This window comes from Dromiciops gliroides, chromosome 3 (genome assembly GCF_019393635.1).
Source record: "Dromiciops gliroides isolate mDroGli1 chromosome 3, mDroGli1.pri, whole genome shotgun sequence".
In the NCBI taxonomy this organism is placed as follows: domain Eukaryota; kingdom Metazoa; phylum Chordata; class Mammalia; order Microbiotheria; family Microbiotheriidae; genus Dromiciops; species Dromiciops gliroides.
Window position 1 is genome coordinate 298,271,395 of NC_057863.1, and position 22,897 is coordinate 298,294,291.

The 22,897-nt window shown below is 38.3% G+C and overlaps 1 protein-coding gene across 1 annotated transcript in view; it reads right to left on the reverse strand.

Moving 5' to 3' along the window:
- Positions 1 to 492: 492 nt before the first annotated feature.
- Positions 493 to 22,897, reverse strand: part of PTCHD1 (patched domain containing 1) — a 57,900-nt gene continuing 35,495 nt past the window's right edge. The window contains exons 2-3 of the mRNA XM_043996300.1: positions 20,102 to 20,762; positions 493 to 2,274 (exon numbers count right to left, since the gene is read on the reverse strand). Coding sequence (XP_043852235.1) covers positions 620 to 2,274; positions 20,102 to 20,762 — 2,316 coding nt within the window. The 3' untranslated portion in view covers positions 493 to 619. The remainder of the gene's footprint in view (positions 2,275 to 20,101; positions 20,763 to 22,897) is intronic.

The following is a 22,897-nucleotide window of genomic DNA, read 5'->3' on the forward strand; positions in this document are numbered from 1 at the left end:
CAAATAGCTGACTCACTGACTTGAATTATTGCTCTGCAGAAAGTTTGTAAAGCTGAACTACTACAGCCTTGACAGTTGACCTTTCAATCAGTGGGGCTCAGTCACAACACAACCACAGCAGTTACAGCATAAAGTAGGATACTGATTCCTAATGCATTTTCCCTTATTAGATCTTATTTTAGGGACTAAAAGTTACATGTGTATGTGCATGCATAGTGAGTGTCTGTGCATGTGGGGTGTGTGTGTATATGTGTGAGTGTATGTGTGTATTAATTCTTTCTGATCACATCCCTTTATTTTGGAGACAGAAAACGTGACATGCTCATTTTCCCTTTCCCTTCACTGTTTTGGATATACCTATTTCTGAGACAGAGGGAGAGACAGAGAGAAAGAGAGATAGAAAGAGAGACAGAGACAGAGGCACAGAAAGACTGAGAGACACAGGAGGGAGGGAGGGAGGGAGGGAGGGAGAGAGAGAGAGAGAGAGAGAGAGAGAGAGAGAGAGAGAGAGAGAGAGAGAGAGAGAGAGAGAGAGAACACTAACCATTTCATCAACATAATCTCTTTGCTCTCGATAAGACCTAGGGTGCAAAAGCAAAAAAAAAAAATATAGACACAGTCAGACTGTTGTAATTTGGTCAACCACTCGGGTACTATCCATATCCACCATTTCGACACACTCAATTTCCTCCCGATTTTCGGGATTTTTCTTCTCTTTCCTTTTTTTCTTGGAGGGTGGCAGGAAAGTCAGTATCACAGGTAAAATGGCAAAGCAGTGAAAGAAGGTGACAAATGCTATTAAAAATAAGCACCTGAACAGTGTACAGGTCAGATTTGAAGGCACAGCTGCAAGAGGAATCAGACCAACAATGTAGCAGAGGTAACTCTGTAAAATAGCTACCCCATGCATTTCCAGGGCATTTTTTACCCATTTAGTTCTTGTGAAATCCTTGCCTAGGACAAATGTTGATAATAGTGGAGCACAGTTGTCAATTGTGTGGTTAATTCCATATATTAAGCACAGCATAGAAATGCAGTCCAGTTCTACTTTCCACAACGTCATGAAGCCTATAACTCCAAACTCAACTGAGGCGACGGTTAGAGTGATCCAAACATTAATTAGGGAGTCTGCCACCAGGAATGCAGAGAAGAAGAGCAAGAATAAAGCACTAATGCAGGAGTTCTGCAAGGGGGCTCCCAGAGAGGAAGAATATCGGTCCATAAACACAAAGGATGGATTGAACACTATGAATTTCACCTTGGAGGTGACAGAAAGTCTTCTTAGGGTTTCTAGGAGATCATAGAGCTCTTCCCTGTTGGTTTCCATGGTCTTGGCTACTAGGAACATCCTGGAAGCCACGACATCAACTTCGTTGTTGAACTTTTTGGAGAAGATGATATCCTCCGAAAAATGTGAGAACTGGGGGGCTTTCAGGAAGGAGTTTCTCAACATGTCTGTGAAATTTTTCTTGGGCAAGCCAGTGGACACATTGAGTTTCCTAAGATAATTCAAGTAGCTTTCAAACCATGATATCCTTACAAACCCCTTGGTATACTCAAGCACGTCTTCTTGGACACTTGTATTCCAGTATTCTATCGATTCATAGATATAAAACCCAATCACTGGGCTGTAGTTACTAAAATACTTTTGCTGGGCAGTAGTGAACTCAATGGTTCTTGTTGCCGTTGCTACGATGTTACTAAGGTCTGACCCTTCCCTGACCTGCAGGTAGCCCATTAAGGCAAAGGAAATATAAATAAGATAAAAGAGCACTACAAAAGGCTTAACATAAGTGTTGGTTATCCAGTCACAGTAATAGCGTTTGAGGAAACATACCAACAGGTGACTTTCATATGTGTTTGCTTCCTCTCCATCCGCCGTATCCTCGCTGAATCTGGCCGTCAGAAGAAACCTATACCACGCAGGCTTCTCTTGCAACACCTCTGGCTTTGGGACTTTTCTGCAGAAGAGACTATGCTGGTAATTGTTTTCTATGTAGCCAGTAAACACCAGGCTGGAACCATAAAATGAGAGTACATAGAGGTAGTTGAAGAAGATTGCAATACAGGAATTACAGCAGAAAATTCTGGCTGCTTCAATGTTAGTGAAAGGGCTGGCACCAATCCCAAAGGTGACCAGGTACATGGCAGTGGTGAGAGAAAAGGAGAGCATGGAGTCTGCATAGACAGCTGCAGTTCTCTCTTTAACATGTTGGTCTTCTCTAGTTTTCCTCCAGGAGGATAACATTTCAAAAGTCCCGTATAATCCATGACCTGGGGGGTGCAAAAAAGATCAAAGCGAGAGTTTAAGGTATTTATCCTTGGAGTGAGGAATGAGCTGACTTGAATATTGGGAGAGGACAAAGCAAAAGCAAACAAGGATAACTGACTTTAAGGATGAGAGGCTCAAACAGTGGAGATTTCTGCAAAGGGAAAATAGTACGGATCTTTAGTAAATTATAAAACTTCCATTGGGTATGAAGATGTTAGCGAGGGTTGAAATAAACTAATATTTTTACTTTGGTACATTATTTTGGCAAAAACAACAGCAGCAACAACTTTAATTGATGTTGGGAAAGCTACCTCTGTCAGGGACCCAGAAGAATTTGCATAATCAATATCAACCATTAGATTGTTTGCACAATATAGATGATATTTAAGTTCCTCTCATATTTCAGGATGTCCACTTTAGAGGATGGTCTGACATCATTACCCTGAGCATTATCCCTGAAGATTAAGAGGCAGGATATAAATGGGCAGAGTCTTTTGGGTTAGTATTCACTTCACCTCTTTTCAAAACTTGCCCTAGGGCTGGACTTCACCGGGAAACAGAGGCTCTAGATTTCATTTGAGCTCTTGATTGGTGACCTACTTTATAACCGCTTTTGTTTCTCCTCAGATAGCAGGAAGCAGGAAACTATAAAGCTAAAATCCCAAGGAAGCAAAATAAGAATAAACACATGCATTCCAAATTAAAAGATGGAATTGGCAAAAAGGATCAGGATTCAAAATGCGAAATCTTTATTTTTTTTTAAATGAAACAGATGTTATTTTCATCTTTGTATTAATACAAATAAATAACAAAAAAGTGAAGGATCTATGATTTTATCAGTGTGGAGGAAGCTCTTGGGGTATGTGAGAACTCCTTCTACCAAGGCATTTTGCATCTTGTTTATGAATGAGTAAATCAGTCCTGAGGGATTTGCTTGAAGTGTGCCCTGTCACAGAGCTACTAAATCTCCAAGGTAGAAATCAAACTCAGTCTCTGATTTCTAGCCTAGCATGCTATCCACTCTGCCACGTGGCTTTTGAGTGTGTGCTTTTGAAACGATGTCTATGTCTTACTGTGGTATGTTTCTATAGATTTGGATGAAAAGAATTTCTTTTGGAAAGGACTTCTGATTTCATTGAAATAGGGAACAACACTCAATGAGAAAACTCCCCTTGATCAAATCAGATTCACACCTGCACTAGTTCATTCATAGTGGCAGAAAGTTTTCAGGCATGGACAAGTTATAGTGACTTAACCAGAGGCAACATTTGAACTTATGTCTTTCGGACTTAGAGGCCAACTTTCTTCTCTATACTGACTCTCTTATTTAAATGATATAGTATGCTTCCACCAGTCGTAGACGACCATGGATCAGAGCCTTGAAGAGCCACAGGATATATAATGATAGTTACTTATATACACTTTCCGTATAATTTAATTACTATAATAATAGTAATAAAAATTATGTTTTTATAACACTTTAGGGCTTCCAAAGTACTTTGTTTACAACAATTTTGTGAGCCAGGAAATGCACTATATAAATGTTTGGGCTTTGCCTCTTATTAAAAAAAAGATTTTTTTTTAAAAAACAAGGTCTAATTACACATAGACTCTGTATTGGACAGGCAGCAACATTCTGAGCTTCTCTTTGTGTTTGGCAATGGAACCTGACCAGTGACAGATAAAGCCAAGGCGAGAGTTCATTAAATTCTCTGCCATTCTCATTAGTCCAATAGCAATATTGGGAAGGCTGCATTCAGTGTAGCCACTGATTTCTTTCTACTCTCAAACCTGAGTATCCCTTTTGCCCCTTCAATCTTACTCAAGTGCCTTGCCACAGCCACCCCAGTGACCCGATCCGGTAGGAAATAACCCTCAGTCTTTGCACTAGGATCAACAGATCTAATTTTATGCTTCCATGCCTTGGGATATTCAATCCCATTATTGAGGATAATAAAATCTTTACCCTGTGGTACAATAGTCTTGTTTTTAAAAAGGAATTTAAAATCTCCAGCCAAGCATAGTGTGGAGTGGAATGAGTCATCACCTTCCGTGTACAATAACAAATTTTGAGTCTGCCCCTCATGCCCAGTACAGTATTTATATCCTGACTGTGGAGTCCTAACTGAAAACACCAACACCCATTTTACGGTAATGACAAAGACCTGTTTCTGCTGAAGAATTTGGCATTGATCTTAATTTACCTAGCATTGTTTTACAGCAGATTTCTGGGGGCAGGTCAAGAGTGTCAATTTGATAACTAGCACTGTGCCCTCTATTAAACCAGATGTGTCGAAGCTCCCCAGACATAAAGTAAAAACTACAATCAGGGAATGACATTCTGTTGTTAATTATGCTTTAAATAATTATGTTCTCTAGTCTCAGTGGGTAAACTATTAAGCTTGTTTCAAATGTGGCCTTCTGAAAAGACAGAGTGACCTTTGTTTAAAAATAAATGATTACTAGCTAATGAAAGGCTTAGCTCTGTAGTGCCTCCAAGTTGTGGAGATGGGAAGCAATTTTGTATGAAGCCAATGTTCTGTCAAATAAAACTGTCAAAGTAAGGCATGCCTAAAAGCAAATAACTTTTCCACCATGAGCATTCTTTAACCAAAAAAAAATGACTTCAAGACAGTTTGAGCCCTTAAATATGGGAGAGATAGGAAGTGAACTTGTGATTGTAATAACAAAGTTACATTCATATCAGGTTTTATGATTTTTACTTCAACATAATTAATTTATGAATGGTGTTCATCTATTTTTATTAGTGTAATTTTTTGATAATGATATTATTTGATATTGCTTCTTATTTTCCCAAGTACCATATATATATATATATAATACCCGATTAAACTCTAAGGAAAATATGACCGAACCCTTAAGGACTAATTTCTTGCTTTGTTGTTGTACAATTTTAGAAGCTAATCTGAAAAAGGAAATTTGTACTAACTGAACTATTACATGAAATGAGTAGGGACACACAATGAAACCCATCATGCTCAAGAAAGGTGGTGGTAGGTTATTATCCTGTTTCCACTACATCTTTATTGCTGCATATTAACTACCCTGGACTTCCACAGGCATCAGATAATTGTCCTCAATTTGAAAAATCTTTTGTATATATATTGTGCATGTGCTAGTAGAAAAGAGGTAATCAAGGAATAAACTGAACTTCAAGGTGTAAGTTCTTGGGGCAGAATTTGGCTTCTGTATGTCTCCATAAACAGGAGCTCATTGAAAGAAAATTAAGGAGAAAGAAAAGTCTGTCCCCAAAGCCTTTTATATCATACATTGTTTTCTTTTTGGTAAGAAATACATTTCCCTGTTTAATCTTGTTGAGGGGCCTTTGCCTTGAACATAACGAAAGCTGTAAGGGGGATACAGAAAATTAATTTGAGCTATTACTTGGGACCCTTTTTCTGATAGTCTCTTTTCCAAGATCCCATTATAACTATTTGTTCACTTCTCCATTGTATTGATTCTCCAGTGATCCAAACCCATGTTCTTAAGTTCCTGTTTCCATAAAGAATCTCTAGGCCCTCAGTCTCAAATGAAGTCCTGTAGCTTCTCAGATGAGACCTCTGGGGCCTTCCTGGCAGTTGGTGATATCAGAGGGGGAGCTCACTTCCTGAAGCTCAGTCTTGGTAAAAGAAAGAAGAAAAGCCAGTTACAGGTTGTGCTGCTAATGAGCACCAGCAATGGAGGCCTGTAGGCCTAGAGTCCCTTTTTATAATTTTGGCAGCATAATGTATGAGAAAGAATAATGGAATTGGCGTGTACCAGGACAGAAGAGGCCATGTATTATTTAAACTAGATTATCTTCTCAGGCTAAGCACAGTGCTTTGCTGAATACTACTACACCCATACATATCTATGTACTACATAGATATGTAGTGTACACACGCATGTAGTAGATATACATACATATGATAGCAACACATGCAGGCATGGTACACATGTGCACATATATGTTAAAATTGTGCTACAGTGCTTCTGTGTGTATATATACAAGTCTGTGTGTACACACAGAGAAATTATAGGTCTGGATAAACACATATTACATATAAGTGTATATACATATATACATATAAAATGTTTATGTATATATGAGACTTATAGAGATATCTCCCTCCAAAATAGACTATCTGTGCCCAATCTGTGGTAGAACCCTCCAAACTTGTACTGGTCTGATCAGCCATAGCTAGACACACTGTACTGTGAACCTGATATCATGTTGTCATTTTGGTCTTCAAGCATGAAGGAAAAACAATAACAAGAACAAACAACAATGACAATGACAAAACCACATGTGTGTGTGTTTTATTTAAACTAGGTTACCTCTTCAGGCTAAGCGTGGTGCTTTGCTGAATACTATCATACACACATATAAACTATATAAATGTGTACTCACATACATGTAATATATGTATATACTACACAATATATGTACCATGAATATATGTAACCTGTATTCAAATCCTGTCAAAGGGCCTATACATATAAAATGTATGTGTATGTGTGTGTGTGTGTGTGTGTACACACATACATATACATATACACACATACATGGAAATCTCAGGTCTGGACAAACATACAACACACAAATGTATACATATATACATATATAGATAGATATAGTTATAGCTAGATATAGATTTTATCTATAATATATCTCTGTCATTACACGTGCACACACATAAATATGATTTCATTAGTACATGGAAATCCCATTGAGAAAACTTCCTTTCCCAATGGCATCACAATAATGCTATGAGGTAGTCTTACTAATCCTCATTTTCTAGAACATGAAAGTGTGTCTCAGAGTAAAGTGATTTTTCTAAGTCCATACAGTCAAGTCAGTGACAGTGTTGGAACTTGAATACAGACTTTCTGGATCCTGGTTTGAGGTTCAGTTCATTCTGCTATGCTGCCTCTCTATTATCCCATAAAACAGATGAGAAAACTAAACTTATGGAGGGTGAGATAATCTGGCCAAGGTCACACAGTCAGTAAATAGCAATCACAATTCCATTCCAGGTATTCTGCCTCCATGTCTAATAACCATTATGTTAACATCGTAGTGGCCCTGATAGAACAGAAATGATATAGACAAATTTCCCTATTTAATCTTGTTAAGGGGCCTTTGCCCTATACATAAGACATTATCTCTATGCAGCAGAGTTCCCATTTCCATTCAACGAATGACCTCCTGCTGAAATCCTGCTAACTGGGACACTGACACTTACCTAATAAGCTTCATGCTATACTTGGGACTTAGTGAAAAATGAAAATTTCAGATAGAAATGAAAAACCACCTCCTCTTCAGATCTCCATACTTCAGTCAGTGATCTAGAATTAAAAGGCTCTATAGTTCAGTGATGGTGCTATGAAGTGACTCCTCTGATAGTCACAGGTAAACAAGGACAAAGAGTTTCTAAACTGAATTCAGACTCATATTACAAAATTCTAATGAATAGGTGGTTTAACAAAATTCATTGGATACCTGCAAGATCCAAGTTTGGATCCCTAGATAGCTGTCAGTCTATAGGAAGAGTTGGCAAACATCTGCCCACAGGACAAATCCAAACCCCTGCATTTAAAAATGTGCAAACCATTCTTCCCTCATGGGATAGTCAAAAAAGGAAAAAAAAGCAAAAAAACAGGCGGCAGGCCAGATTTGGCCTACAGGACATAGTCTGCCAATCTCTATTAAGTCTGTAAATTGATACTGAGCCAACTCTCATTTGTATAAACATTATTTTCTTCAGCATATTGGGATCTCTCCTCAGCCAGGCCCTGGGAGGCAATTTGCTTCTGAATAAGAAGACTTGGGTTCAAATCCTAGCTCTCCCATTGACTACGTGGGTGAGCTGTGCATGTGATAAATTCCTTCCTGAGTGGGTGAGATTGAAATGGCCTCTACAATTTCATCCAGCTCTAAATGGCTGATTGTTGGCTATTCTAGGGGGTGTGAGTGGGGGATGTGTGAACACTGAGAATATAGGTTGTTGTTCTTATCTAAGTGTCAACCTAAGGGTGCATCTGTGATCATTGTCTAATGGCATATGTAAAAAGGACTTTTAGATTATCCAATTATTTAAATTATTAAACTTCCTTTGATGTGGATAAGAAGTTAATGGTATGAAAGAATCAGGCTATCAAGAGATGAAAAGCACTTAACTCTCACTGCCCTGCAAAAGAGAGAGAGAGAGAGAGAGAGAGAGAGAGAGAGAGAGAGAGAGAGAGAGGAAAAGGATCTTAGCAGTAATCTGGTTCAGCTCCCAGTCATTTTACAGATGAAGAAACTGAGGCCAAGAGAGGTTAAGTGACTTGATGAGTCTCTATCCAAATGCCTCCTCTTAGTCATGCCTCAGATTATAGAATTAGAGCTGGATGAAATGCCTACTCCTTCCTCTTATGGAAGAGCAGGCTAAGGCCAAGAGAAGTCGAGGTTACATAAGTTGTAAATGGGAGAACTGGTATTTGAATGCAGATTCTCTGACTCAAAATCTAGCAATAACTCTCCCCTGAATCATACTCCTTCCACTGGCTGAGGAGAGATCCCAAGATATAGCAGAAAATCCATATTTATATTAATAAAAGTTGGCTTACTATAGACCTGTAGCTATATTTAGCCACATTGAGCCAGGCTGGTCCTTGGATGATGGGCATAAATAGCCTGTCACTGGCCCTGTAATAGAAACCTTTTCACCTAGATAGGACTTTCCAGGGTCATCTCCATTCTACACAGAAGCATCAGAGTGCAGGGCTTTTGCAAAAGATGATGTACTGGATTATCCAGAAACACCTTAATAAAAATATCAGTATTATATTTTATTCCTCACAAAGATTCTTCACATATATTAACTCATATAATCCTCATGATAACCCTATGAGGCAAAGACTGCAGGTATCATTCTACCAATTTTATAGACAAGGAAGTTGTGATTGGGGAAAGTCAAACAACTTTAATATTATACTGCTTATCGGAGGCAGCTAGGTGGCACAGTGGATATAGCACTGGCCCTAGATTCAGGAGGACCTGAGTTCAAATACGGTCTTGGACACTTGACACTTACTAGCTGTGTGATCCTGGGCAACTCACTTAACCCTCATTGCAACCCCCCCCAAAAAAAAATTATACTGCTTAGTGATTGTGCAGCCAGGGTACAAATCCAAAGTTTTTGTCACCAACGTCCATAGAAATATTATGGATCTAGGAGTCATGGGGCCTGGACTTTAAAGGGAATTCATCCACTGATCATCTGGTTGGCTTTGGGAAAGTCAGAAATATTTTTGGCCAGAGAATTTAATAATGACCATCTTGTTCAATAAACTCAAGTGTTTCTCTGTTACCTCTAGGATCAAATAGAAAATCCTCTGTTTATAACTTTATGGCTTTATAACTTAACCACTTTTTCTCTTTCTAGTTTTCTATCTTTTTATGTACTTTACTATATAGAAATGCCAATCTCCTTGTCCTTCCTTGGGTAAGACATTTCATTTTCTGACTGTTCATTTTCATTGGCTGTCCCCTTGCATGGAATCTCCTCCCTCCTCATCTCTGCCTTCTGCCTTCCCTGGCTTCCTTGAAGTATTAGCTAAAATCCAACCTTCTACAAGGTCCTTCTGAATGCTAGTGTCCTTACTCTTAGCCTGTCTCCAATTTCTCTTGTATATATCTTGTTTGTACACTTACATGTTGTCTCTCCCATCAGATTGTGAGCCTCTTGAGGGCAAGGACTTTTTTCAGGTTTCTTTACAGCACAGTGTCTTAGGGCTAAATAAATACTTATTGACTTGACTTTACTGTTAAGTAGAGGGGTGGTGATCTGTATTTGGAGAGGAAGGTACACATCAGTGTACTCACATTGAAGAAATCACAAATCCTTGAAACAGGAAAGTTAGTCACTCAATGAGCATTTGTTAAACACCTACTATGTTCCAGGCACTGTTTCAATGAGCATTTATTAAGTACCTGCTATGTGTTAAGTGCTGAGGATACAAAGAAAGCCAGAGATAGTCCCCTACTCTCAAGAAGCTAACAATCTGATGTGAGGAAAAAAACCATGAAAACAGCAATGTACAAACAAGACAAAGGGGAGGTAATCAAGAGAGTGAAGTCAAAAGCATTAGGGAGAACCAGGAAAGGTTTCTTGTAGAAGAGGATATTTTAGCTGCAACTGGAAGGAAACCAACGAAATCGGGAGATGAGGAGGGAGAATATTTCAGGCATGAGCACTATGACTAGAAATACCTATTCGACTATTCATCCACAGTGATGAGCACATTTGTATCTGTATTGCGATTTGAAAAGAAAGCTGATTTTATTCATTTTACTACTTGTAGACTAAGAAAGGCAGCTAGGTGGCACAGTGGATAGATCACCAGGCCTGGAGTCAAGAAGACCTGAGTTCAAATCCAGCCTCAGACACTCACTAGCTGTGTGACCCTTGATAAGTCACTTAACCCTGCTGGTCTCAGTTTCCTCACCTGTAAAATGAGCTGGAGAAGGAAATGGCAAACTATTCTAGTATCTTTGCCAAAAAACAAAACAAAACCAAAAAAAAAAACTTTAAAAGGGGTCATGAAGAAGAGGACATGACTGAAACAACTGAACAACAAAGACTCAGAAGGTGTAAAAAGTAGCAATGTATATGTGTGTGTGCATATACACACACACACACACATATGTTGTTTATAATTTCCTCTTTTTTCTCCAAGAATCTGTAGTATATGGATACATATACTCTCAAGCTAATGGGAGGGAGAAGAAACATGAAATACTAAGGGAAAAATTTCTCAAATTATTTAGGTTGATTCTGGAATTCACTCAGATAAACCCACTCTTACCTATCGCTGATCTTGCCTCCTCTGAATCTGGTCCCATTCCTAGTGGTTTAGAACTTGGATGGGTAGCACTGGGAAGGCAGCATTAGGCTATATATTTTCTAATGCAGATAACATACTCAGAAATAATTATTAACAGCACATACAACCGTATTTTATTTTCTACAATAGATCTGTACCTAATTTTTTTTTTTGGTAAATGGCATTTTTGTAAATGGTACTATATTTAAAAAATATGACATAAAGTAAATGAATTTCTAAGGTAAAAGAATTCCATGTTCTTTTACAGTGAATAATTTCTTATTCTATCTGTTTTGTCAATCTGGATTTCCTAAAAGCCAAGTACATCTGCTGAACATGTACAGACACTGAGAGCCACTACATAGGTATTTAGATCTTTGATGGTTTTCTGGCTTTCTTCGCTCTTACCACACAGGCACAATAGCTTCTCCCTTAGTTCCCCAGATGATGAAGGGTTTATAAAATGGGAAGATGAAATGGAATGGTTTGGCAATGGATCATGCTTTCAGTTTCAGTGTGAAAATATTTAATAAAGAAAAACAAATAAACCCATTTATAGGAAACCAGAGCAGAGCCAGATTTCATATGGGAAGACAGAATTACTAAATTCTCCCAGAAAACTAATAGAATTCAATGTAATTTATGTGAACCAAATCAACTTAAAACTAATTTTTCTTCTCACTGAGTAGCTGATATTTATAAAGTGCTTTCCTTTCAATGACCTCAACATAATATCTGTAATCCTTATAGATTTAATTAATTCAGAATTTTTTCTTTAGAGGAAGCTAGGTGGTGCAGTGGATGGAATGCTAGGCCTGCCTGGAATCAGAAGGACCTGAGTTCAAATCTGACCTTCAGGTACTAGTTGTGTGACTTCAGGCAAGTCACTTAAATCTTTTTGCCAGAGTTTCCTCAGCTGTAAAATGAGCAGGAGAAGGAAATGGCAAACCATTCTAGTATCTTTGCTAAGAAAATCTCAAATAGGGTCACAAAGAGTTAGACACAGCTGAAAAATAACTAACAACAGATAGTATAATATGTAGCATACTGAGCTTGAAGTCAATTAGATCTGCATTCAAATGGTGCCTCAGATACCATCTCTGGGCAAGTCACTGAATTTCTCAGTTTCCTCATCTTAAATTGGGGATAATAATAGTACATATTTTCCAGAGGGTTTTGTGAGGATCAAATAACATACCCAAAGCACTTTACAATACAAATATAATATATAATAATGCTTTGCTATATAAATGCTAACTTATTTGTTGGTAGAAAAAGATTTCATAAGGTTTATGTGTCTGGACTAAATAACAAACCTGTGTTCATCTCTGGAAAGAGGAAAAATTTCAGTTCAATTAAGTTTATGATGATAGCAGCTAACATTTACATGGTGCTTGCTATGTTCCAAGACCTCTGCTAAGCACTTTACAAATATTATCTCATTTTATCCTCATGGCAACCTAGGGAGGTAGATTCTATAATTGTTCTCATTTTACAGTTGAGGAAACTGAAGCAAATAGAGATCAAGTTACTTGCCCAGGGTTACACAGCTTGTAAGTGTAAGTAAGTAACTCCCCCCTGGCACTCTATTCACTGTACTTCCTAGATATTAAGCACTTGCTATATGCATAGCACTGACTAGGTGGCGCAGTGGATAGAGTGCTGGCCTGTAGTCAGGAAGATCTGAATTCAAATCCTGTCTCAGAAATTTACTAGCTGTGTTACCCTGGGTAAATCACTTAATCCTGTTTGCCTCAGATTTCTCATATGTAAAATGATCTGGAGCAGGAAATGGAAAACCATTCTAGTATCTTTGTCAAGAAAATCCCAAATAGGGTCATAAAGAGTTGGGCACAACTGAAAAACGAATGAACAACAAGAAGAGATAATTTGCCTGAAGGTCACAGGTATGTATTCATTTGCCACATCTATTTCTTACCAAAGAATCAAGCCTGAGTCACAGGATTCTTAGCAACCTCCCTTAAAGTGACACATTATCCTTCACTGCAGAACTACAAAAGTTGTCCCAACTAATGAATTTTGCTAATCACTTTTAAATGTGTTTTTTAGCTATGAGATCTACACAGGGTTATGGACTCTTACAATACCTCTTTGGGTTAGATTAGAATGCAAACATTATCAAACCTAGTTTGCAGCATATGACCACTGACAAATGTGTATATATGTATATATACACACATATATACACATATTATATAATATATAATATATTTAATTTTCTTTTTCCTAGTGTGTTTTAAGGTTTTCAAAATACCACACATTTGAAACTCAACAATAACGTTGTGTAATAGGTGGCACTTTTATCTCAATTTTACGGATGAGGTAACTGAAGGTAAGAAAGGTCAAGTAATCTGTCCAGGGTCACAAAGTAAGCATCTGGGGCAAAATTTGAACACAGTGTTTTGTAACTATATCCACCATTTCACCTAGCTGGACTCAAAAATGGAAATAGGTTCCTACTCCAGTGTTCTATTTAGAATATCACACTACTTCCACATAAATTACTCAGTTGGGTCCAGCTCTTAGTGACCCCATTTGTGGTTTTCTTGGCAACATTACTTGAGTGGTTTGCCATTTCCTTTTCCAGCTTATTTTATAGATGAAGAACTGAGGCAAACAGGGTTAAGTGACTTGCTCAGGGTCATACAGGTAGTAAGTATCCAAATCTGGATCTGAACTCAAGCCTGCCTGTCCTGACTCCAGATCCAGTAGATAGATCCACCTAGCTGCTCTAGCTGTAAAAGTCAAAAACACAAATTTTTTTTAGTAAGATTTAAACCCAGAAGTTTTGGGGAGTTGGTATATATTTAGTATTTACTTATCTATTTATACGTTATTTCTTCCCTATCAGCGCCCCCCCTCAGTAGAATGTAAACTCCTAGACTATTTCATTTTTGTCTTTCTAGTGCCTAAGACATACATAGTAGGTGCTTAATAAATGCCTGTTGAATTTCAGGTGACAAGAGAGCTTTGCCCTTTATATTTCATTTTAAAATCACACTTTGAGAATAAACGGATTTAGCTGTGAAATTCTGATTCTGCCCCACCTTCAGTCTGGGCATGTTTGTCTTTATAAGCATATTAAGCACCTAACTATTCCGGCACAGTATTGATTGTAAATGGGCCTCAACTACTAAAATGTGTAACATCGCTTCACATTGTGACTCAATAATTTGAGATCTGCTTAGGCTGGAAAATGTACAGAAAGGTTGCACACTGATTTTCAGCAGGGAAAACGGCTATCAAATCAATGAATGAAACATTCTTCACAAATTGCAAATGAGGGAGTGTGAGGCCCCCCACAGTGCTCTGTTTCTTATTGCAAGTGCCAGATTTCTCATGACTGGAGCAGTCACCAGCTCAGTGCTTCCTAAACTGCTTACAGTCGTGGCAGATGATAGTTCGATTTTATTTTAGTATCCCCCCTTCCTACCTAAGGAAGTGCTAAGTAAAACATACTTATTATTGCAGTTACTGTTACATTAGTCAATCAGCAAATGAATATTTATTAATCCCCTATTATGATAGAAAAAGAGGAAGATGACAGTTGCCCTCAAGAAGTTCACAGTAATTAAGTCATCGTTGTTGTTGTTGTTGATGTTGTTATTGTTGTTAATTGTCTTTTAAAGATCATACAGATTGATTTTTTTTTTTAGTGAGGCAATTGGGGTTAAGTGACTTGCCCAGGGTCACACAGCTAGTAAGTGTTAAGTGTCTGAGGCCGGATTTGAACTCAGGTACTCCTGACTCCAGGGCCGGTGCTCTATCCACTGCGCCACCTAGCTGCCCCCAGATTGATTTTTAAAGAATTTTTGAGGACTGTCTCATTGTTCTTCAAGGCATTGGTTTCATCCTAAAGTGTTTATAAGTGGGGTTGACATTCCTTGTTCTGATTTTAGAGACATGGTTTTAGAATAAGACAGATTGGGCTAAAATCTTGCCTGTACTACTTGTATAACCTTGGGCAAATCACTTATATTTAGGCCTCAGTTTCCTAATACATAAAATGGAGGGGTTAGACTAGATATCTCTTCCATCTCTAAATTTATAATTCCATGATCCCATGACCTAGGGTCCCTTTCAGCTCTAAATTCTATAATTCTATTCTTATAGGGTTCAGTGTACTCACTGAGTCACTTTATTCTTCCCCCCTATCCCTCCTACTAACTGCCTCCTTTTTATTATTTTTTTTATTTTTAATCATATAAACCCCCGAATTGGGAACAAGGTGGTACAGTGGATAGAATGCTAGGTCTGGAGTTAGGGGGACTTCAGTTAAAAATCCATCCTCAGGCACTTAGTAACTATGTGACCCTGGGCATGTCACTTAACCCTGTTGGCCTCAGTTTCTTCATCTGTAAAATGAACTGGAGAAGGAAGTGGCAAACCACTCCATTATCTTTTTTGGGGGGGGGGGGCTGGGCAATGAGGGTTACGTGACTTGCCCAGGGTCACACAGCTAGTAAGTGTTAAGTGTCTGAGACTAGATTTGAACTGAGGTCCTCCTGAATCCAGGGCTGGTGCTTTATCCACTGTACCACCTAGCTCTCCCACTCCATTATCTTTGCCAAAAAAAAACCCAAATCGGGTCACAAAGAGTAGGACATGACTGAAATGACTAAACAACAACAATTTCTGTGGAAGCAATGTAACATTTGGAAACATATTGAATAAGTTAACTCCTATATTATGTGATTGCTAAAGTTATGCCTACTACATTTCCTGAAGGATAGATTATTTATTGTTCCTTCTTTACAAGACAGTTATTGGATTTAGAAGGAAATGAAAGCGCTCTCTCTTTTTTCTTTCTCTTTCTGTCTTTCTGTCTCTATTTCTGTCTCTCTCCGTCTCTCCCTCTCTCTCCGCTGGTTGGTTAAACTCATTGGGTAAATCCTTATCCTTTTCAACTCCATGAGATTAATCCTTGTGAAAGCTTCCATTGTGTTGTATGTGACTTTACAAGACCTAAGCTTCTGCAGGCAGTGGTGGCAACAGAGGGAGAATCTAATTTTGGTACCTTGCAGTCCCACCAGCATTCCTATCATTTAACCATAACACATAATGGAAAATAATTTCCATTGCCACCACACCATACAGGGCAGAAGGCATGCTAATGAGAAAAGTTGCAGTGATTTTTTCGGTCCACTAAAAATGCTGCTTCATCCATCACAATGGTATCAGATTTTAAATGACATTTTAATTTTGCCAAAGGAAGTATTGAAATGGGGGGAGGTGGAGGCAAACATGATTTCTCCCAGTCCTAGGTCCTCAGAAAAGCTACAGTTAGTACTCTAGCTACGTACAATAGTAGGCTTTCTCAGTTACCAGATGGCTAAAGAATCCTATCTGACAATATTATGGAAAGGACCCTGATGATACTGATTTTTTCCATAAAGTTGTAGAGATGAAAAAGACTTTAAAAATCATCTAAACTGATCCCATGCAAATTAAGCTAACACAACCATGGCTCAGTTACATATTATATGTTCAAGACAAGAAGCAGTGCTACATGGCAGATAGAGAACCGATCTCAAATCAGGGCTTTGACAGGTGGCTCAGTGGATAGAACACTGACCCTGGAATCAAAAGGACCTGAATTTAAATCTCACCTAAGACACTTACTAGTTGTGTGGCCCTGGCCAAGTCACTTAACCTTTTACTATGAATATATGGATCACCTGGATTTGATGGAGGTACCTTATAATCTGAGGGGAGTTTTATGAAACCTTGGATTAATAGGATTAATAGGAGCAAAATGTCCTTCAACTGAACTCCAAACTTAACTCAGATAGCTAGCAGATAAAAGACCCTAGCTAGTGACTTTTTTTCCCTCAGGATAGTAAGTTCCTATCTTATGGTAACACCTGGGCATCCTCATCCTTGCCAAACCCTTTTTTGGAATCCTGTAGTCTTATGATGATGCTTCAGTATTTCCTCCATACTTGTTATAACTGAAATGGTTAAACTACTTTTTGCTTCTGGGTTGATTTCTGTATCATACTATTGAAACTGACAATGCCCTGTAATCAGTGGACTAAAACCATATATACCCTCAGAAATGGGGAGTCCCCTGAGCTTCTCTCTTAGGAGGGAAGTCTCCACATGATCATGTGTTGTGTTATCTTTCTTCTTGGGACAATAAAATATTAAATTGATAGATATGTTTTTTTTGTGTCTCTCTCTGATCTGTTTTTGTAGGAAGACAGATATGTTTTTCTGTCTGTCTTTGATTTGTAGGAGAGATTAAACATTATTTCTCTTATCTATTTGTAGAAGACAGGCAGATACAAAAGCTATATTTTAATATTTGACAACCCCAATTGCCTTAAAAAAACATCTAGGGCCATCTCCAGTCATCCTGGTATACCACACACACACACACACACACACAAATATATATACACATATACATGTATGTATGTATGTATATATATTTCTTGCCACTGGAACCAGATGGCTCTGGAGGAGAGTGAGGTTGGTGACCTTGCACAGTTCTCACTCACTTAAATGCAATTCAGTGCAAGTCATGACATCATCCCAATGTCATGGTCTGCTTTGAGAATGAAGGACAAACAGCATCATTATGGGATGAGTGATCTGGGGTGTCATTTAACACCTTAGTTCTCTAGGCTGGTGTTCAAACTCAGCTAGAAACAGGGACCACTAAACTATACATGAGGATTCCTATGGGCTGCATATTGATTTAGAAAACCAAATATTAATATTAGCTAGGTTTTATTGTATTTTATTTATTTTCTAAAATATTTCCCAATTACAGTTTTTTTTGGTGAGGCAAATGGGGTTAAGTGACTTGCCCAGGGTCACACAGCTAGTAAGTGTTAAGTGTCCGAGGCCGGATTTGAACTCAGGTCTTCCTGAATCCAGGGCCAGTGCTCTCTATCCACTGCGCCACCTAACTGCTCCCCAATTACATTTTAATATGGTTCAAATTGTTCTCAGGAGTTCTGTGTGGGCTGTATGTGGCCTATAGCCACAAGTTTGACATCATGTTCTAGAAGTAACTCTCTAAGATCTTAAGTTGCAGATCTGCACAGGGAGAGGGAGTTACTTGTACCACAGAAATCATAGGATGGGAGCCCATTCTTCTCCTTTACTCCCTCCACACAATGTGCAAAGCACCCTACTAGACATTGGAGATACAAAGATGAAAAAAGACAGAATTCTTGACTTAAAGGAACTTACAATCTAATAGAAGGGATACAAGAGATACCCAAATAACCATGAGCAACATGTCATAGTCTGAGAATCAGTTGAAGAAACTGGAGACACTTTAGTTTGAGAAGAGAAGCCCCAGGAGCAAAATGGTAGCTGTCTCCAAGTATACGAAGGACTGTCATATGTAAGACAAATTAGATCCAAGAGAATATAAGCTACTCGAGGATAAGGACCAGTCCATTTTTGTCTTTGTACCCACAGTGTCTAGCATAGTACCTGGCACATAGTAAGTGCTTGATAAATCTTACTGATTGTTTGGCTGGTTGTTTTCCTTGACTCTGAATCACAAAACTATGAAGAGTGGGTAAAAGTTACAGAGATGCAGAATTCAAGTCCACAGAAGAAAAAAACCTCTTCCTAATTAGAACTGTCCAAAGGTGGAATGGGTTGCCTTGGTTGTTGCTGAAATCCCTATCAAGGAAGCAGAGTCTGGATTCTGCTTTTCAGGGATGTTATGTAGGAGATACTTACTTAAGCATATATTGGGTAGCCTCTAAGGACATTTCCAACTCTATGATTATATGATCATGGATCATATGAAGGGTTCAAGACATGCCCTTGCAAATTTGAATAGGTAGAAATCACTTTCAGCTAGAGGAGGTAGGAGGAGGGTCAGGTATGTTTTCATGAAAAAGATGGGTCTAGAAGAGAAGGATTTTAACAAGTGGATATATCTATATCTATATCATCTATATCTAGATCTATCTCTACTTATTAAAATCATGTATGTGTGTGTGTGTGTGTGTGTGTGTGTGTGTGTGTGTCTAGGGGTAGGGGAGTAGGGGAGAAATCATTTCAAGGCAGGGAGAAAGCTTGAGCAAAGGCATGGAGATAAGAAAGGTCCAGTTTGGGTGAAATAAAGCTGGAAAGGCAGGTGACCTGTTTGTAGAGAACCTTGAATACCAGGATAACTGATTTAGACTTTATTTGCTATGTAACTATGTAAGAATTCTGAGTAGAAAAATGCCATCCTATAGCTAAGCGGGTAGCCATATCATCTGACTGCTAGCCCAGGACCCTTCCACTACATAAAACTATTTCTTGTAGAGGTCAAGTGCCAGACACATTCCTGAGTAAATGGAATTGATTCCTGTGAGTGCATCATTGAACTCTACTTGGAAATACCTGCCACCTTCAGAAATGAATAAACTCTGAATATACTGTCACTATAACAAAATTTGAATTTGTTAATAATAAGTAGGATTAGTATTTATAACACTACCTTAAATTTATTTAGTACTTTTAATTTTCAAAGCACTTTTACACCTATCATCTCATTGTATCTAATCCTTGGAACAACTCTATCAGTCAAAAATATACTATTTTTTTCTTATTTTATAAATGGGGAACTTGAAGCATAAAAAAGTTTAGTATTTTCCTGAATATGAAACAACCAATAAGGGAAAGGCAAGATTAAAATTTGGATCTGTTAACTCCTACCTCAAGGTTTCTTAAACTAGACTTCTTATTGAATATAATTGGCATTTGCCAACTGGAATATCCTAGGGCACATGAGCAAAATTAAGCTGCTTCATATGAAAAGGATACTGGAGATGACAACTCTCAAACTCTCATCTGTCATCTCTCTCTCTCTCTCTCTCTTTCTTTCTTTCTCTCTCTCTGTTGCAACTCTCACCTTTTAAAGAGCCTATTCACAACCACCACCTGAAGGATAAAAAGAAAGAAAAAAACTATAATTACCTAGCATGACGAAGGGGACTCCCAGGAAGGTGGAATTATATTTCCCACCAGTCAGATTGATGATCCCAGCTGCAGTTAGTGTGGCCAAGCTTACTGTGACCAATCCAAGGAGGCCCAGCCAGGGTTTGCTGCGGACACAGTCCTGCATGGAGCAACAGAGGACAGCCATAGTGACCATTAGGACCAGGCCCGTGATCAGGTAACGTTCAGATATGCGGCTGGTCTTCTGAAAGTCTTCCCTCAGCGTCGAGGATGTGTAAGGGTACATTTTGATTTTCCCATTAGATTTCTGGAAAAGTTTTACTGTGTCACAAAAGTTGGACTCCCACCTCTCTGCCACCATGTCGTTTAGAGAGTTGAGTGTTTGCAGATAATAGGTGAGCTGGACGGCTTGTGCAGATTTGACCTGATCTTTGCTGTGCACGGTGACACCACCTAGCTGGTGTCCATTATATACTTCTCTCCCATCTTTTAAGTGAGTGATTGGATATGTGATTGCAAAATTGGTCCGGTTTGTGGCACGAGCAGTCTTTAATTCCTCCAGGACGTGCACTATGTCATCCACTATGCAAGTCTTATCGTTATTCAGGATACATATATGAGCGAATGTATAATTAAAACCAGGTCTTTGTACTTGCATCCTGGTCACAGCAGAGTGCAACTATGGGGGGAAAAATTACAGTCATTATTGATGATCACAGTTTATATCACAATAGGCTAAAGACACTAACTTTGCTGACCCAGTCTTTCTTTGATTTATTTACTTATTTTTGTTCACCCATTTGGTTTAAGTGAAAAAAAAAGTTCTGATTAATGCTTCGATATAAAATCAGAAGACTATCGTAACACTACAAAGCATATATTAAACCACAAGTGTGGTTCCCTAAATGTACTTTACTTATAACTCAATTAGGTTTTGATTTCTAGAAATGGCATATCCACCACTCTTCAATATCCCTATTGTATAAAAATAGTCTAGTGAGCTACAATGCTTCATTTTCAAATAACCGGTTACAAGTGCAAAGGACTATCTACTTCCGTAGATCAGTCCCTTATAGGCAATTTACAGATTGGCTAAATGATCAGCTCATCAGCTTAAATCATTTTAGATCATAAAGGTAATGAAATGTTCACCTTGTTGCTAGTACAATTCACAGTCTGTTTTTAATGTCTGGGCATTTGAAAGGAGGCTATAGAGATAATAGCTTTAATGTTACTAAGCATCAGGGAACATTGGTATCATTCAAAAGCCACTTTAATGTTGATGTGTCTAATATTCAAATAAACTTTGAGTTTCTAAGATTTCCCTGTACTTAACCACACTGTTCCAGAAACAAAGTTATACATATAGACTTATTGATACAGAGCTAACTTTTAGAGGTCATTTAGCTCAACTCATTTTACAAATGAGTAAACTGAGAGGTAAAGTCATGATCCTCCACCTCTCCCCCAATCCCATGTCTACTTCCCAACAGCACTTAAGTTGCTTGAGGTCTGACATGATTTTGTTTTTGTCTTTGCACTGCCAGTACTTAGCACAGTACCTGGCACACCTATTAGATGCTAGTTTGGAGCAGGTAGGTGGATCAGGGAATAGAATGCTGAGCCTGGAAGACTCATCTTCCTGAGTTCAAATCCAACCTCAGACACTTACTAGCTGTGTTACCCTGGGCAAGTTACTTAGTCCTACTTGCCTCAATTTCCTTTTCTATAAAATAAGCTGGGGAAGGAAATGACAAGCCACTAAAAAAAAGCTACTAAGCTTTACTAAGAAACCCCCAAATGGGGTCATGAAGAGTCAGACATGACTGAAAATGACAACAACAAAGATACAAGTTGAGTTGAATTGCCTAAGATCACACATGGAGTAAGTCATATAGCCAAGGTGCAAATCTAGGGTTTTTTTGTTTGTTTTTGTTTTTTGTTTTTTGGTGAGGCAATTGGAGTTAACTGACTTGCCCAGGGTCACACAGCTAGAAAGTGTCAAGTGTCTGAGGTCGGATTTGAACTCAGGTCCTCCTGAATCCAGGGCCAGTGCTTTATCCACTGCATCACCTAGCTGCCCCTATAAATTCAAGTCTTTTTATGAAAGGCTCTTTCTACTAGAGCAGGCATGATAGCTTTAAGGTCACTGACAGCCAAAATTTCCGAATTTAAATTTTCATGGCTCTACTTCTAAACTCTGTAAAAGTTCAAGTTCAAACGTGTGCTCCTTGATACAGTGATGATGCAGAGGATAAAACTACAGAGAAAGAGATGGTACTTTGTGTTTACAAAGGCATTACTTATTTAACTCTTCTCATAGAACTGATCAGCCAGTTAACTTGAGCAAATCACATCTGAATCCTTTTTACTGGTTTATTTAAATAAATTTTCAGTCGTTTCAGTATTAAGTTAAATGAACAAATATTTTTTGGATGCATAAGGCATTGTGGCTAACCATCAGCAGGGAGGTAAAGATGGGATTTCAACACACAAAGAGCTTGAAGTGTAATGTTGTGTAGAGCTGTAAATTGACTTGAAATAAATAATTTAAAAACACACAATAAGATATATAATTGACAATTTAGACTAAAAAAAGTAAATCAAAAGTGGGAAATCTGGTTCGTATCATCTATAGTTAGACTAGTAAAATCAGCACCTAGAAATTCACTTGTTGAATTGTTTCAGTTGTGTCTCACTTTCTGATGCCATTTGGGTTTTTCTTGGCACAGATATGGGAGTGTTTGCCATTTCCTTCTTCAGTTCATTTTACAGATGAGAAACTGAAACAAACAGGGTTAAGTGACTTGCCTA